This window comes from Tympanuchus pallidicinctus, unplaced genomic scaffold (assembly GCF_026119805.1).
Source record: "Tympanuchus pallidicinctus isolate F22 unplaced genomic scaffold, pur_lepc_1.0 scaffold23, whole genome shotgun sequence".
Classification (NCBI taxonomy): Eukaryota; Metazoa; Chordata; class Aves; order Galliformes; family Phasianidae; genus Tympanuchus; species Tympanuchus pallidicinctus.
Window position 1 is genome coordinate 10,441,156 of NW_026294740.1, and position 17,857 is coordinate 10,459,012.

General features: G+C 50.7%; 1 protein-coding gene and 2 long non-coding RNA genes across 3 annotated transcripts; 1 reads left to right on the forward strand and 2 right to left on the reverse strand.

The window, feature by feature from the left end:
• Positions 1–239: 239 nt before the first annotated feature.
• On the reverse strand, positions 240–844 carry LOC128083035 (uncharacterized). The gene is made up of 3 exons (XR_008207930.1): positions 746–844; positions 482–613; positions 240–391 (listed from the first exon to the last, which is right to left on the reverse strand). It is a non-coding gene; the product is annotated as an uncharacterized LOC128083035 (long non-coding RNA).
• A 17-nt stretch (positions 845–861) lies between these two features.
• LOC128083038 (uncharacterized) lies at positions 862–9,628 on the reverse strand. The gene is made up of 3 exons (XR_008207933.1): positions 9,409–9,628; positions 1,450–1,546; positions 862–961 (listed from the first exon to the last, which is right to left on the reverse strand). It is a non-coding gene; the product is annotated as an uncharacterized LOC128083038 (long non-coding RNA).
• Positions 882–16,476, forward strand: CDR2L (cerebellar degeneration related protein 2 like). Its single transcript, XM_052687880.1, has 5 exons — positions 882–1,340; positions 10,341–10,453; positions 11,643–11,791; positions 12,598–12,762; positions 13,673–16,476. Exons 1-5 carry the CDS (start codon positions 1,262–1,264, stop codon positions 14,556–14,558), a joined length of 1,392 nt encoding a protein of 463 aa, XP_052543840.1. The 5' UTR covers positions 882–1,261; the 3' UTR covers positions 14,559–16,476.
• The last annotated feature ends 1,381 nt before the right edge of the window (positions 16,477–17,857 follow it).

Consider the following 17,857-nt stretch of genomic DNA (forward strand, 5'->3'; position numbering starts at 1 on the left):
CCCACAGCAGCGCTCTGCGGGGCGCTGAGCTGCAGCTCGGCAGACCTCATTTCTTAGAGGAAGGCAGAACTGGATGGTGTTGCAGGAACGCACGGCGCTGGCCCGCTAAAGCAGGCGGTGGGAGCTCTCACTTGTTGGCATGCAACCGGTACAGAAATCACGCAGGATCGACTACATCGAGTGACAAATGGAACCACCCAACATTTCTCTCTTATTCCTCGTGTTATTTTCCTCCTCCATTGCTGCACACGAGGGCCAAGCACCAGGCATCGCTTTAACCACGCAGGGACCCTCAGCTGCTCGCAGCAGGGTTGAGGAAGCTCTCTGGTGCAGATCACGTCTTTTCTGGGCTCTTGCATAAACATCTTGCATGCCTTTCCTGTAGGCACCACTTCAGGTAATGCAATTGGGTATAAATCTGGGAGCTCCATCACACAGAAGGTAAAAATCCATCTACACACACTGTCACATTAGTTCATACCTTAGAGTCTCTGATGGACTCCATGGCTAACGAGGACAAACAAATTACGTAAACAGAAGTTTGCCTTCAAGAAAAAGAGAAAAACTTGGAGGACAAGCACTGACTTCTTATCAGGTTACCAAACGGAGGACACTGTAGAGAAGACACCAGGCTAAGGTGATGCTACGGGTTTGCTCATACGGGTCCCGTCTTTCACACCCACACCAACACATCCGAACCAGGTGAGAATGCCACATTCCCACCGGAGAGGAGGCTGACACTCACCCGAAGCCGCAGAGCCGCCCGCAGTAAAGCCGGACCGCCCCGGCCCGCAGCAGCGCGAATCGGGAGCCAGAGATGCCCGCACTCCGGGAGGGGAGCCTGAGGGCGGCTGGGCGTGGAGGAGGAGGAGGAGGAGGAGGAGGAGATCGGCCTCCCCCCCCCCCCTTCCCTGTCGCCGGCTTTCCTTGCAGCATTTCCATGCTAGAGGTCTCCACCGAGCTGCGGAGAGAGGATCTGCCTGGCTGCGCCGGGCCCTCTTCCTTCCTTTGTGCATCCCCCGGCCCCTCCGGCTACGTCCCCGTTTAATCCCCATCCCTTGGAGCCTCCCCCGGCCCCAGCGGCAGCAGGAGCCTCCCTCGGAGAAGCAGAGCCCGGCAGCGGCCAGGAGCCGGTTGCCACGTCGTACCACCCGCTTCCCGGCCCGCATCCCTGCCTCCATCCCTGCCTCCATCCCCGCTGCCGGCGGCGGTGGGGCCCCCTCGGCGCATGCTGCTCGCCTTCCCCGGCCTCTGCTGCTAAATGCTGAGTGCTGACAGGATGGAAGAGTTTCAGAGCGAGGAAGAGGAGCCCTGGTACGACCAGCAGGACCTGGAGCAGGGTAAGGATGGGGGGGACAGGCAGCTGCCAGGGGTGGAAGCCCAGGGGGAGAGGAAAAAAATGAAACAAACAGGAGGTGGGAGGTAAACTCTGAGTGAGGGGTGGGATACCTTATCTCAAGGCTTCTGTTTGCTCGGCAAACCCTGCATCTCATCTTGCAGCCTCACCTCCATGGAAACGTCAGCTCTGCTGCTCCCGACAGCCATCCTGAGTAAGGAAAGTTTGAGATGCAGGGAGCCCAAATCTGCCCTCAGCACCAGCCAGGTGTCCTTTGGCGGTACAGCAAGCTGGTTCCCCAGAAAACATGCTGGGGGCAGAATCCAACATGGAAAGTTCTGACATTGCCTTCATCTCCAGCTGGCTGTAGGCAGTCGTCAGGCACACTAGTTAGAAACAGATCTACAGATCTTACAAATAAGGTACTGCTAAGATGTAGCTGCTGGAAGTGTTGCCCAAAGCTCTTGCTGTCCAAGCTTAATCCCAAAGAATGCTTATAAGTAACCTTATTACTTCTGGAGGTTTCTTCAGTCAGCCATAGAAGTGGGAAAAATTGAGGAGGAGAGAAAGGAATGCCAAGGTTCAAACAGCAAAAATAGGTTTGCCAGAGAAAGATAAGCATTCACTTGTGTAATTTGTTTTGAAGTAACTGCCTGCATTTACACTAGTTCTTTGTAATGTTTATCCTAAGCCGTACAGTTAGTACCTGTGTATATTTGGGGCTTCTTTTTTCTGAATGCTTAGCTTCATATTTTGAGTCAACGTAGCTGAAAGAAGTTGTGTTTCAGAGCAGCTGCCAAAGAATGAACTGAATTGTCAATGTATAGAGAAGAGTTTTTGGTACCCAAACGCAGTTGCCCTTCTGACGTGTTATGCTCTACATGTGTTATGGTTCTACATCTGCTCCAACCAGCTGACTGCCAGCGGGGACATTGCAGCCCAGCTGCAGTGCCTCTGCCCACCACCACTCCAGTACATTATGTCGTGATTTGAAGTTTGCACAGCTTCAGCTGCAGGGCAGAGGCCCAGCAGGGAATGATAGCCAGCCCAGAGGGATTGTGCAGCTGTTTTTTTACCTCAATTTCTCAATTAACAGGAAGTATTAGTAGATGGATACTAGGCCATCTTGTTTCAAACACAACGCTCAGATTAAACCATGGCAGAGAAAGAAGATAGAGCTATCAGCTGGGTTAGCATGCAGCCTTCGACTCCTCAGAAATTCACATTTCTAGGTGTCATCTTCTCCTGGCTCAGCAGGGACCTGTGCACTGCCCAAGGGGCAGGAGGCAGACTGAGGAGCAGCAGCACTACAGATGAGCAGTGGGAGAGTTGAGCCACACAGGACTCAGGTTTTTAGCCTAATGCTGTCTCCGGTGTCAGGTTCGTGAGTCAGCGCTGGCTCCCTACAGTAAGAACACCTTCCTGCTGCTGGCCAGGTTCCCTGCTCTGTCCCAGCCATGTACATGCAGAAGAGCTAACTCCAGATGACAGATTCACGCTGAGGATAGGCTCCACCTTTGAGCAGACGCAGGACTGGAGGAAAACAGACCCAAAGCAAGTCCCAAGTGTGGGGCTCACTGTCTCTGTAAGGATGGGGGCTGTGCAGGCTTGCACAAACTTAGGAGAGATGGAGAAGGCTGTAACTGAAATCAGCCAGCTGGAAAGGTCCTGCGGGGTAATCACAACCATAATTAATTTGCACAATGCACTATGAAGGACAGTGCCAGGCTTGGTCCATGCCTGCCATAGCAGCATCCAGAGGTCCTTGGAGATGGTACAGTCCTGACGCTGTCAGTTTGGAAATTAGGAGTGGAAGCACAATGCAAGACATCCAGTGCAGCATGATTAAGAGTTGTGCTGGCATTACTGAGAGGAGCAGCATGCCAAGGGACATGCCAAAACCATGGCTGGCAGCAGCCAGGAAGACAGATGACAAAAGCAGAGACTAGTCCTTGGGAGCAAGGGTGGGAGCAGCAACGTGAGCTAAGGGAGAGAAGGTTCTGCTGTGCATCAGTTGGTTGCTGGCCTTATCATCTTCTCACAGCATCAAATATTTATTATACTTACACCCAAAACTGTTTGCTAAGCAATGGATGGCTTAACCAGGAGCTCCACGATGATTATGTTAATTAACCATTTTAGCACCACAGAGTTAACCATGCTTTCAGTTCTGTGCTGAGCACCTGTTACTTTCCTCCCCATCCTCCACAGTGCTTTGGCTTGCTGAATCAAATCAGTTTTCCCAAGAGAACAAACTCCAATTATTCTTTCCCTCCTGAAGGACCCATAGTCCTTCATCCATCACATGCCTTGGAGGCAGCAGGTCCCAGACCCCAGCCTCCCACCACACCCAAGTGGATTGGTGCCTTCCAGAACCCTTGACCTGTTCCCTAACAATAATCCCACACTGTTCAAGGTGATGTACATACCCTGAGCACAGGGTGTACGTGCAACCAGATCCCGAGAGAATGAACAGAAGCTAAAATTAGATAATCTGAGCTGGGGACAAGTGAGGATGTCTTTTCAGCTCATCATAAGCATTTGTGTTCAGAAGGCCATGTGCCAGCAGAAACACATCTGGATCCACACAGAGCAGAACAGACCCAGCAGCTATCTGGCAGCTCTCTGGCCTTGATCTCCACCTTTCCACATCTTCCCAGCCTCCCACCTCTCTGCCAGCACTCAGGTCTAAGACAGAGTGCAGCCCAACAGGAGGGCTCCCAACACTCTCAGGAGCCTGAATACAGCCTCAGTGTGTCAGCCAGCAGGACAAGGAACCAGAACCATCCCAACACCACTGCAAGACCAACAGCCCTCTCCTCCTGGGCAGCCACAGAAACTTTTGGGCCAAACCATCTGCAGTGCAGGCTAAGGACCTTATGGCTTTCACCTCTAAAGGTCTCCAGATTTAAGATACTTAATTCCTCCTCCTCCTGCCAAGCACCTGATTGCTTTGCTAAGAAAAAAAGACACAAGGTGCTGAGCTTGCACCACACTCCTCACTCATCCATGTGAAGACCCAGGGTCAGCAGTACACCGGTAACCAGCTGCAACCATACCCATCAATTTTCTGCATCACCCAGACATCAGATACAGGGTGGTCCATACAGCTGCAATCACACTCTGCTTGCCCAAACATTGGGGTGCAGATAGAACCCCAAAATCTGTCCCTCATGTTGCCTTCCTGGCAGCCCATCTCTGCAGGTGAGCCCTGCAGCCTGCTGCCTTCATCCCCGCAGCAGGCAGGACAGTGCTGCCTGCATAGCTGAGCCACTCAGAGCTGTGCACTGCCGCAGGCAGGTTGTGGAAGTAGAAAGTTTTCAGTAACTAATTGCTGAGCTGCTTGGAGATGATCAGAAGGACTAACGCACAGGGAAATAAGGTGGCATTTTGGTTAGTCTTCAAGGAGAGGAAAGGGTGAGAGCCTCCAATTCTGAGTAGAAAATATCCATATGCATTTTCCTAGAATGTAAGTTGTCCTGCTATGTGAAGGAGGCAAGCAAACAGGGAGTAAGAATCCTACACAGTGACTTCCAGGACCTGCCGCCTGTCTGACACAGAAACTCCTTTCTATGACTGCTGAACCTTGGGCACATACTTCCAGCTGTGGGAAGAAGCAGAACTGGGGGAACTACTGTGTGTTTGCAGCCTCAGGGCTGTCCTGAAGGACCTCCTGCCCACAGCAGCCCCAGCCGCTGCTTCTTTGTGGGCCAAGGAAACTTGAGGATGGCATCCATCCATGGTTCTACCTGCAGCTGTGGGCAGCTGTAGCAGTTGTGCTGAACTTGGTTGCCCCAGAACTGTTCAGGACCTGTGTTCCCTCCAGCAGGAGCAGCCAAGCCAGCCAACAATAGCTGCGGGTGGGGTGCTGTCCTCCCCAGTGCTGGGTCAGTTACAGCCTCCTGCCCCCAAAGCCATCAGGGAGATTCCCACATGGCAGAAGTCCATGCATTTGTGTCTTTAGCTTTAAGAGTAAAAGCTTCTCTCTACTCATGGTTCCCCACATCCCAACATAATTAATTAGCTAGAGCTTTGCTGCCTGGAGGGAGGGTGCCCACAGGAAAGTATTGGCTTCCTTTCTCTCTCCTCTTTCCTCACTTCTTCTCCTTATCTCCCTTTTATGTATTTATTTAGGGCTCTTTCTGGTTTCTGGTCCACGTGCACAATCAGGGCCTCCACCAGTCACCGAGCTCTTAGAAACCATCTTAGCCTACAAGGCAAACACAGGCTGTTTGGATAAGGGAGCAGTAGGGAAAGACAGATGCAGCCCAACCGTGGTCTAATAGCACGCTCTGCATTATCATGCTCTGGCAATACAGCAAAACACAAGTCGATGGCTGTGGGCACAGGATGGGACTGCTGTGGATGAGTTGGTGTTACAGCTTATAAGCAGGGGCAGCCAACCTAGGGCTCAGGCGTTAACTTATTGCCCACGCTTGGAGAGCCTCTCTGCAGCACAGTGTAGTACAGACAGCACATCCCTGAGCCCCTGCCCTGCTCCGGGATGGGATTCGCTGCCAGGGAGCAGGTGGGGTCACTGCTCTCATTGCCCACCAAGGTTTCCCAGACAGAGCCACTCTGTTATTCTTTGCTTGTCCTGAGCCCCTGCAAAATGCATCTCTGTGGTCACAGGAGCTCCCCCCTGCCAGGGCTGCTTGCAAAGCCAAAAGCAGCCCATAGGTTCAGAACAAACTATGCAAGAAAAAAAAAAAGAAAAAAAAAGAAAAACAAAAGCAAGCAGGCAATCCAGCAAATCTCATTAGACTAACAGAACTGCCCATGTGCCCAGAACTAGCTCAGCCCAACTGGAGCCATGCTTTGGATGGGCATGCTGACATGGCTTTTCCACATATGCCTGCAGGTTGTTTGTGAGATGTGTGATGACACTTGCTTCATCTGCACCCCAGCACATTCCCCTGCACAGGTTTGTAAGGGGTAAGCACTGATTCCCTCCACAACCTGTCACGGAGCAGCAGTAAGAGATATACAAAAACTGATCTTCACTGTAATGTATCCAGACAGCACAATCTCTTGCAACTAAGGAGAAAAATAAATGAGCAGTAAGCACACCCTACCCTGGGGTAAACCAGTATCGCATCATTTATTTAGATTTTGAAAGGAATAATTGCACCTGCCCTTGACTCTAAGTACCCGTGTGTAATGGAGCAGACAGCAAATACAATTAAATTAAACGTCAACAACATTAAACATCAGTTCTTAACTCTCAGCCTACCCCATCCATCAGCTCACAGACACCCTGCGCTTCCTCCAGAGTCCACGCACCAGGGTTCTGCTCGCTGCTCCTCCCCAGTGCTCAGCAGGTGAATTTGCTGTTGGCAGCAGCAGGAGCAGCCACCCTCACTGCAGGCTCTTTAGGAAAGGACCACAAGTAACTCCTAAACAGACACTGAACCAAAGGACACATCCTGCATAAAGCCCTGCACAGTGTGAGCCCAAGGACCTGTAACAGCCCTTGCAGGCCTGCCTGGCTCCCACAGCTCAGGATCACCACCAGCTCTCCCCAGGGACAGAGGGGCACTTAAACCCCTATAATTGTCTGCATCAGCCCTTCAGTCCCTGCTGAAAATCCCCAGACTTCAGCATTTCCTAAGGATATGGACATGATTTGTCCCATCTGACCAACAAGAACTCCAGGAAGAGCTGGATTTCTTATCAGAGAGAAGATGGGGAAAAGCCTAAAGCAGTGCTCCAGGTGGTGGCTTCCTCCAGAAAGCTGTATTTACAAAGACAGTGACACAGTTGTGCCAAGAGCTGCTGAAGCATTCCGTGCCCAACACAAAGCTGCAGCCAAGGATAGAGAAAAGCATCCTTCAGGGTGCCCAAAGAGATGCAGGCCAGCACCAGGAACACAAGAACAGCTGCAGATCTGTGTGCCATAACGCAAGCTGCCTCAGCCAGGAGGCATCCAGCCCCACAGCCGTTCACATCATCCTGTGCAGGGGTTGCTGCAGAATGCTGCTGCAGGGGAACTCCCTGTGCCTTGTTCCACAGTTTCTTTAAGAGAGTGACAACCTGCTGCAGAATCAGGACTTTTTGGGGGGGTGTTACCCAGTGATGCAGTCCCAGCACAATTACCTCTGGGTCACCTCTGCAGCTGCAAGACATTTGCCTCCCAAGATGAAGGAAAAACACTGCAACAGCAGCAGCTCCCCTGTGCTAGGCACTGCCCAGATCCAACCCCAGCTCCCCTCTCACCCTCCGCTCTCTCCTTGCTTTCCCATAGAAGCTCACAGGGAAGCACAGCCCTCCCTCTCTAGAGGCAGATCTTTGTTTAGGGCGTCTCCTGGGCTGCACACATCCTTGGGGTCATGGTCCCCACCTCCCCAAGACAATTTGATCAACACTTGTCTCCCCCAATCCCCTCCACAAGTCTGATATCCCTGTGGGCACTGTTTATAAGTTGAATGCTGGCTGTTTCACGGGTGCTGCCTTCAGCACCATGGCTTCATTTCTCCTTCTGCACAGAGCAGGGGAGGCATCACACGAATTGCTGAATTAGCACAGGCTGCACAGCACTGGCTGCCCAATCTGGTGGTGAAGAAGCGCAGAGGAACACAAAAGCCTGGGGGGAATTTAACAGTCCTTACTCCGCTGAGCATCCCCTTGATAAATTCACACAGGCCCAGGATGCCGTCCTCTCTATGGAGAGGAACTTCATGCGACCCAAGCTTGCTTGAACTAATCACAGCTTTTCTAATCAAGATAAGTCTGCTTTAAAGAGGACATTAAAACACATCTCTACAGCATCCCCTCCCTCCTACAGCCCAGGGAAAACAACAGGTGGGAAGGAAGGGACTCAGCAGGTGTGGGGCAGACAGGATTAGGGGGATGCTTCAGCCGGAGTGTGGTGATGATTGCTGAGGCAGTTTAGTGACGCTGAAAAGACCAACTTGCCCACATCCTTCAAGCACGGAATCTCTCAGGCCCTTAAGCTCACAATGGAAAGAAATTTCCTCCTTGGAGCTCACCCCTGTTCTTTCTTCTTTCCCAATTTTCCCCAGACACTGCCCATTTCCCCCATTAAATGATTGCTGAGTCCTTTAAATTACAATGTAGGATCTCACACTACGTAATCCACTTAACTCAACTCCAGCTGATTAAATTGGATGCCATATGGCGAGAGAGCATTGGGGTAATCCGCAGGGACAGGGACACACTTGACTCATTACCTGAAGCCCTCTGCTCCATGCCAGGCTCTCCTTGCTTCAGAAATCAAGTAGGACAGATGTGATTTGCAACATGCCCCTCTCCAGCAAGGACAGGGGCTCTGGCAAGGTGGCAGTGCCATTAAACACTATCCCAAGCTGCTTAAAGGCACAAGTTCTCCTCTGTCTTCGCTGGTGTCTGGCTGTTTTTCCAGTCTCTAGCTGGCACAGCAAACACTCACTCCCCTGTGGGCACTTTGGAAACCAGAGAAATTCAGTGCTCAGCAAAAAGAAGTCTTTCCTAGAAGGATACATCCCTATAGCCCAGGAGGGCTCACAGCCCTCAGATCAGGTAGCTGTGTGACAGTGACAACTATGATTAAAAAGACATTTCCTAGAGTAACACCCTGAATGAGGGCACTGCTGAGAATCCCTTCCCACGGTAAAGGGGAGATCCGAGGACACACAACAGCTGCTAGGGAGATGGCCCCCAGCACCAGTGGGGCCAAAGCAATCATCACTCAAACTAATAACACAGCAGCACTTCCCACAGCGTTATCCAAAAGGAGGATCACATCCTAGCACTCCTCTCATGTAAGAGATTGCGTCCAAGCAGCCAGCATCAGCCTCATTTTGCAACGTGACTTCTAAAATGAGCAATTTTCCCAGGCACAGGATATACCCAAGGGGTCCTGATTCCCCCCCTATTATTCTATTAATAAGTTATCACTGCTTCCCAATCAATTGCATATCCAAATTAACTGCAGGGAGAAACTACAGCGGCTCTCAGCCCCAGCAGTGGCTCTACAAAACACATTATAGCTGCAGGCTAGGGACCAGGGTAGTGATGGGCTGAGAAAATACCAGGGCAGGAGCAGTAACACACAGCTATACCTGGTTTCCTACCTTCTTGCTTTGAAGGCTTAGGGTCAGGCTTACTTGCTGGTACCAAACAAGCCAGACACTCCCCCCCCTGGGAACACCAAGGGAAATGAATGCCCATACAACTGCCTGAGGCCGGGCTTTGTAAAGACAACCAATTGGTTGGAAAGCAGAGGGCTACAATCAGAGCCAGCTGTGCCACCTCGGGCTCACAAACAGCATCACCTGAGGAGCTCAAGCTTTGGCCAGCATAGGAATCACAGAGTCCTGGGTTGGGGTTTCTTTACCCAAGACAGCAAACTCGGTAATTTAAGCAGCTCACACTGTCAATGTTTATTTTCCCTACACTCCTCCTAACACCCAAACATCTCAGCAGCCTCCCCCAAAGCATTCAGAGGTGGCAGTAAGGGAATACATAGCGTTGGTCTTCGCCTTGGAGCTACCCGGAGGAGTGCAGCAAGGCTGCAGGGCCGCCAACCCCTGGGGCCATGCACAATTCTATTGCTCATGTCACTCTGTTAGTGGTGATGGATGGAGGCTGACAGGGAAGGCATGGTAATCCCTTCATTAGAGATAACAATATCATTACAGAGCATCCCCAAGGCTCTGCAGGGCCTCACCAACCCTTGTTCTCATCCTGGAGGATGCTGAGCCCCAGTCAGGCCCACAGGAGATGGGGATGAAGATGGGGATGGGGGACTGATCTTCAGCCTCAGCCGAGCCTTGTGGGTCTGATCCTGGCTGCACAGTGCATGGTGCCATGCAGAAAGGTGATGTAGGCTGTCTCAAGCTCAGCTACCCTTTGCTCCTGCAGCCCATCAAAGATGGAATAGGACAGATTGTGAATGTCCTGTAAATGTGTATCCGCATCAAAACCTGCTGCTAAAGCAGCCCTGTGCAAAGCAAGCTGTGCGTGGAGCAGGAACCACAGCGACTTTGTCCCTTCTGCTTTTCAGACTTGCACCTGGCTGCTGAGCTGGGGAAGACACTGCTGGAACGCAACAAGGAGCTGGAGGAGTCCCTGCAGCAGATGTATGCCACCAATGAAGAGCAAGTGCAGGAAATCGAGGTGGGGACACACGCTAGGGACAGGAGTGGCTGGGTCACTGCTGTCATCTCAGAGTGACGCTGCCAATCCCAGCAGCACAGACTGGAGGAAGGGATGTGCCATGGGGGATGAAAGCAGAAGTCCCTTCCATATGTGCCTGCAGCAGGGTGGATTAAGGTCTGGGTGAGGTGCTCCCAGCCACGGCTGACTGACCCTCTCACCCCTGCACAGATGTGCACCAGATTTTGGCACCGGCGTTGGTTGCAGCTGCGGCACATGTGGCCTCTTCCTGCCCAACCTCTGTGCTCATTTCTCAGCACTCTGCTGCTGCTTTTCCTTGGTTCCAGGCGCTCTTAATCACGTTTGTTCTCGGCCAGCCCCTTGGCACCCCCTGAACACAGCCTCCTTTGTCCAAGGCACAAAGCAGCTTTTTCTCAAAGAGCTGCAATCTGCAGTGCAGTTTCATGCACCCTTTGGGCTCAGGGCATTACTGCCCACGGCGCCAAGCCGAGAGGCTTAAACTCACTGCGCAGGGCGGGTTTGCATCTACTGGAAGACTTCCAGAGATCTGTGAATTAAAAAAAGATTGGAAACCACCAATTTACAAAGGCATGGGGCAGAGACAGGCAGGGAACTCTCAGCACATGGCACTGCAAGGAGCGGAGAGAAGGGCTTTGTGTCTTCACAGCCCCAGATTTAGGATCTGATCCCAGCCAGTGCCCTTGTGCCACGCTGTGCAGGGTGAAAGCTTTCGGACTGCTGCAGAGGCTGCAGGAAGGGGGCTATGGCCACAGCTCTCACATTTCACAGATTCAGACTTTCTGCAGCCTGAATTCCTACAGAAATGCAGCCTCTGCGATTGATCTGTCAGATGATGCAGTAACCATTGGGCCGAGCACACTCAGCTCCAGTAAAGAGTCACATTCTCAGGGATATTGATTTCCTTGGGGTATTGTGAATAAAAAAGAAGCCAAGTAGAGAGAGTGAGGTTAGTGCTCTTCACAGAGGATGAGGGGAGGGGGGGGAGAAATCATGTTTTAGACACGCAATCATGTAAGCAGGAATTCCTCCACTGGAAGAAGCTTCAGTCAGATGGAGGATAAACTGGCCACAAGACACAATGAAGCTAAGGCTGTAGGAACTTCTGCTCATGAGACAACCTGGGTTTGGGATGTGGAGTGTTTTTTTTCTCTTTTTTTTTTTCTTGCAGTACCTGACCAAGCAGCTTGAGATGCTACGGCAGATGAATGAGCAGCACGCCAAAGTCTACGAGCAGCTAGACCTAACAGCACGGGACCTGGAGCTGGCAAATCAGAAGCTCGTGCTGGAAAGCAAGACATCCCAACAGAAGATACAATGGTACAGCCTCCTCTGGTCCCACACAGTGAGGCTGGGACCCCTATCCCACCTTCCCCCCACCCCAGGGCTCAGCGTGCTCTTGCTGCTCCAACCATTCTCTTATCAGGCAGGTTTGGCAGCTGGGACCAGGCACAGAGAGGCACAGAGACCTTCCTGCATGGAGGATGAGCCTCCTTCAATAAGAAGCACATGATGGTACAAGGGAGGTTCTGAGCACACAATGCACTGGGCACGGATCCAGCATTTAGCTAGACCAGTTGGTCGATAACTTCTGCTCATACAACAGCCTCACGACCAAGGTCATCCCTGGAAACAGACTAAGCCACGTCCTTATGCTACAGCATCTTCTGCAAACAGCTGTGCAGATAGGGAGCCTCAAAGCAGAGGGGGAGTTTTGGAGCAGCTTTAGGAACTGTGCTCACAGCCAGAATAAAACAAAATTTCTGTCTTGTGTTTATTTCTACAAGAGAAACAAGAGGAAGAGTAAAGTGCTTGAGCCCTTGTAGTGCAGAGATAATCCAGGATAGCGCTCGTGTCTCAGAGCTGACTCAACCAACAGATTTGAGGTTAGAGGGTCTTCTGTTGGTGTATCCCTTGGCTCTGCTGTAGTCCTCCCTTTTTTACAACCCACACCACTCAAAAGGGAGAACAGCCTCTGCCATGACAGCAAGCACCTTCACGCCCTCAGGGCACATGCTAGGACCTCCATAGACCAGCTTTCTCATTGGGGGGAAAAAAAAAAAACCTTTCAAAGATCTGTGACTGCTGTGCCCATCTCCTCACCTTGCTCCCTGCTCTCTCCACAGCTTGACGGAAACGATTGAGGGGCTGCAGAACCAGGTGGAGGAGCTGCAGAAGCAGGTGGAGGAGATGCGGAGCTTGGAGCAGCTCCGCATCCGGCGGGAGAAGAGGGAGCGGCGCCGAACCATTCACACCTTCCCCTGCCTGAAGGAGCTGTGCTCCAGCCCCAGGTATGGAGCAGGGAGGGCAGAGCTGTGGCTCTGGTGGCCCTACAGCCTTCTGTCTCTGCAGGGAGGCAGAGGGTCAGTCTCTTTCTCCAGGACAATTCCAGCAATTCCCATAGCCCCAGCAGCACAAATGAAGGTATGCCACATACTGCACAAACACCTTCAGCACTATTGCTCACTTGAGCCTCCTTAAATCCCTGCCACCGTGCTAACTCACTGACCCTCTAAGGATGTTTCCTGCTCAGCTTTGTCCATAATAGAGGCTTCTTTAAATAGATAAGTAATCAATAAAGTTTTTTACTGAAAGCGTTCGCTGCGAGAGGATACAAACAGCGGCACAGGGGATGTTATGAGGGTATAAAACCCCCAGCAAAATCCACTTGGTGTTCCAGCGGTTCTTCCCCCACATCCTCCCAGTGTCCCTCCATGCCTCATGCCCACAGTGTTGCCGCTCTGCAGTCGGCTCTGAAGGTCACTCTGCCCTTCAGTAACTTAGAAATCTGTTCAGTATCCCCCGCCTCCTGCCACGCCTCGGGGGGAAACCATGGAGCTTTCCTTTTTTCAATCTGTTCCAACAAGACAGGATGCCACAGGCGCTTCAGTGAGGAGAAAAAAATGATCTCCCAACAGAAGGGGGAAGTGCACTGTATTGCTTCCCAGGAAGGGAGCAATGAAGAAGAGGCAACTGATCACATCAGCATCTCTGCCTCCTCCTTCACCTGGAGGATTTGGAACTGGCTGCCCAGGGAGATGGTGGAGTCACCGTTCCTGGGGGTGTTCAGAACTGCGGAGATGTGGTGCTGAGGGATGTGGTCAGATGGGCTGGAGTTGGGCTGGATAACGTTAAAGATTTTTTCCAACCTTAGTGATTCTATGATTCTTTGATTTGCTCACACACTTTCTACTCTTCCAGGTATGAAGATGCATTCCAGGTCCACAGCTCCTCAGCAGAGTTCAACCAGAAGCCGCTGGAGCGGGAGAACGAGCGCCTCCAAGCCATGGTGGATTCCTTGAGGTCCCAGGTGAACCAGGAGAAGCAGCGGAAAGAGCGGGTTGAGCGGGAGTACAGCTCTGTGATTCAGGAGTACTCGGACCTCGAGCAGCGCGTGTGCGAGATGGAGCACTGCAAGCTGCGCATCAAGGAGCTGGAGGCAGAGCTCGTGGAGCTGCAGCAGGTGAAACAAGTCAAGAAGTATCTGCTCAGCAGGGAAGACAACCTGTCTGAGGCCCTCCTGGAGCCACTGAATAACGCCCCAGAAGCAGATTACATCGACCTCTCAGAGGAAGAGGGAGGGAAAAGTCACGGGCCCTCAATGACACCTTCCCCAAACCACCCCGTCCGGAAGAGCTGCAGTGACACAGCTCTCAATGCCATCGTCACCAAGGATGCCGTGAGCCGGCACGAGGGCAATTACACACTGCATGCCAACAACGTGCGCAAACGGGGCATGTCCATCCTGAGGGAGGTGGACGAGCAGTACCATGCCCTGCTGGAGAAGTACGAGGAGCTCCTGAGTAAGTGCCGGCAGCACAAGGACAGCGTGCGTCACACAGGGGTGCAGACCTCCCGCCCCATCTCTCGTGATAGCTCCTTCAGAGACTTCCGGGGAGAAGGGTTTGAGTTGGAAGAGCGAAAATCCATGGAGAAGACCATCAGCAAACACGTGGAGGCCGTGGACAAGCGGCTGGAGCAGAGTCAGCCCGAGTACAAGGCTCTGTTCAAGGAGATCTTCTCCCGCATCCAGAAAACAAAAGCGGACATCAATGCCACAAAGGTGAAAAACAAGAGCAGCAAATGAGCCCTGCCCCTCTGCGATCCCCGCCTGCTATCCCAACAGCCGAGTCTTCTCTTCAGCTCCAGGAAACGTCACCAGCCCCACTGCTTTGAAGGTTTGAGAGGCCTCATGGTATGTTCTTGTATGGGAAGGGAGCGTCCATCGTATAATTGCAAGGAAATGTCACAGAGACTCAGTTCGTGTTTTTAAGCTTGGGCTCTGGTGACTTGTTGGACAAACTGTACATTGTAGTTAGAGGATTTCAGAATCTGTATGATGGATCTCTGCATGAGACAGACTTCTCAATAGCAACAGAAACCCCACCACAAGGAACTGTTCACCTCCCCCATCCTTTTCAGCTTGTCTTACAGTCCAGTTACATGCGAGCAAAAGCCTGGATGTCCTCCAGCACTGCAGCAGCCAGAGTTCGGCTTCGCAGCAAAGCAGTATGAACCATCAGAACTTCAGGGGCTGCTCAAGAACACCAGCCCAAGCCTTCACATTGGTTTTATGGCTAAGAACCTACACTTGCACCCAAAAGACCTACCCCCACCTTTCCCCTTCCCCATAGGGCAGTCTGTTCTTGCTGTCCAAGCCATTCTCTTGTCAGTCAGGTTTTTCAGCTGTTTACAATGCAAGCTCATTGCGACTGGAAAAACTTGAAGAGAAACATATAAGTGATTATTCTGTCTTCATCAGTATCACCTAGTAACTCACTCCACACCCTCCAGACTTTGTAGGCATATGGGATTTCCTCGCTTTAAATCTCTCTCAGTATTTCATCCCAGGTGTATCACTGTGCCTGGCAGGAACTTGATTACCAGGGCTTTCCCATAAGCTAGATAAGAAGTGCTGTTACAGTTTCAGAGACATGCTTTCACCTCACTGTCCGGGTACCAGCCCTCTGCACTGTGCTATCCAACAGGATGTCACTGCCTCCAACGCAGCAAGCTCCTCCAATACTTGCATGGGCTTGCAAAGCTACCTAGCAGTGACTCAGTGCAAGTGGTAAAGCACCACACTCGTACAGCATTGGGACCGCTGGCCCAGGCAGTGCTGATCACACATTGCCCTACACTTTTGCTCTGTGTTCACAGTCAAGAGGACAGATTTCAGTCTTCTGTTGAAAATAATCTATCTTGGCTGAGATACTGTCTCCAAAGGTCATCACCTCTCATGTTCCAGCTCACTTTCCAGCACTGGAATCTCTTCATCTCTTTTGCTTCCGCAGACATGCAAACACAGCCAAAGTGCTGCTGCAGTCTCAGGAATCATCACTTTCCATTTTTCAGAAGCTGATCTTGTTTGAACAGACACATTTTTAGGCAGAGAAGCAGTATTTCGTCACAGCTTAGGCAACACCCCGAGCACTGTGCCACAAGAAATGAGCAGTTCAGTGTAAGCTACCTATTCTGTGCTGGCCCGGAGAAACTGTAGGCCAAATTTGGATTCTGTTTTCACCAGCTTATATCCCAAAAATTTGGGTAAATAGTTGGGATTTTTGCAACATTTATTTATGTCAGTCTCAATTTGGCTTTGGAGGAGGAAGACTGTTAAAACTGAACTATCCTCCAGGTCTCAGGACTTGACACTATGAAGAGCTACCTTTCTTTTGCTCACAACGGAATTAATGCAAAAAATACCCCTCCGTCCTTTGTCTTTCGTTAAGCTGAGTACCGCTGAGGCCAGTCGGCAGGGGGCGATGCCCAAACCCACCTGCTCCAGAAGCCTCCTGTACTCCCCACCACCAAAAGCTCCTTGCTTCCACGCTCTGCATCTTCAGGTGCCCTATGGCCCCCGGCTCAAGAAAATTAGGAGCCATCAGCACGATTGTGGCTACCAGCTCTACAACAGTATGAGAACCTTCATGCCTTATTTATTTATAATGGAAAGCAGTTGACTAAAAATAAATAAATAAACAAAATGAACAATGGCAACAAAAGCTGCATCCCGTTGATTTTCTCAGTGTCCCCCAGTTTCTGTTCTATTACAGGAGCTGGCATGATCAGCTCCAGTGCCCTCATGCCCTTGTACCAAGGGATCTCTGAAACTGTGTCATTTTAAGTCAGCCAGTGCTTCCTCTGCAATCACCTGCCTGTTGCATATGCGTGGGAAGAGGACTGCCTTCACTTTCCATTTTAAACCATAGTGTGTGAATCAGCATCCCAGTTAAGCATACATCAGATTAAATACATTTTCAAACGCTTTTTTCTCAGATAAAAAGAAACACTGTTACTCTCAGACTTTCTTTAAAGCTCTTTTTACTTTTAGGTCCAGCACAACAATTGTGTATTTGATTATCATGTACGATTTGGGTCACGTAACTGCTTCAGGCTTCTTTGCAGAAAGCAGAGGGACATGCTGAACTACACTGCTGCATTATTTATACAATGCGCATGTTGCACTTGGACGAGGAGCATTTGCCACATGATGAAAACACTCTTCTGTTAGCTCAAAAGTTTATAAAACTGCATCATTTCCAAACTTGTAATTTGAATGTTTTTGTCTGAAAAACAGACATCAAAAAATGGCTGATGTAAGGAACAGGATATTGGCGAAAGAAGCAGCTGCAGTTTGTTCAGCAAAGTGCTGAGGGCATTCTTTCTGCATCCAAAAATATGAGTGGCCATATATATATGTCCTGATGACTGTGCGATTCACAGTCACTCGGTTATTTTTTTTCTTAAATTAGACTTTCAGCAATCAAAGGAGGAAAAAAATAAGCATGTTTTGACCTTTCATCCCACCTTCTATTTAAACTTTGAAAATTCCAAAGAAAACTCTACATCTTCATTACAAGAGGTAAGAGTAGAGTTAAATATCCACATTGCTGCAGAGATTGGTCTAACGAAAAGCAGCAGCTATTTAATAGCACACCCCAAGAATCGGGACAGGAAGAGAACAAGAGCATATCCAACTATAATGAGCAGGTACAACAAAATAGGAAACTACTAATTTCAGCATTCATCAAAAGTAATCCCCCTGTTCAGATCACAACACCGAGGTTAATAAGGACACAGCTTGTCAAGAATTCAGTTTGAACAGAATACAGAAGGTGACTTTAAAACAAGCACACTTCCATCAGTCCAGTCATCCAAGCAGAGCTCATTCTGCTTTTTCAAAGGCTCTCTGGACACCTGAGCCATCCAGCAGTGTGGGAATGAAGCACGAGCAGGGCTGCCCCTTTCACAGAATCACAGAATGGCCCAGGTTGGAAGGGACCTCAAGGATGATGAATCGCCAACCCCTCTGCTACATGCAGGGCCACCAAACTTCACATTTAGGATCAGACCAGGCGGCCCTGGGCCCCATCCAATGGCCTT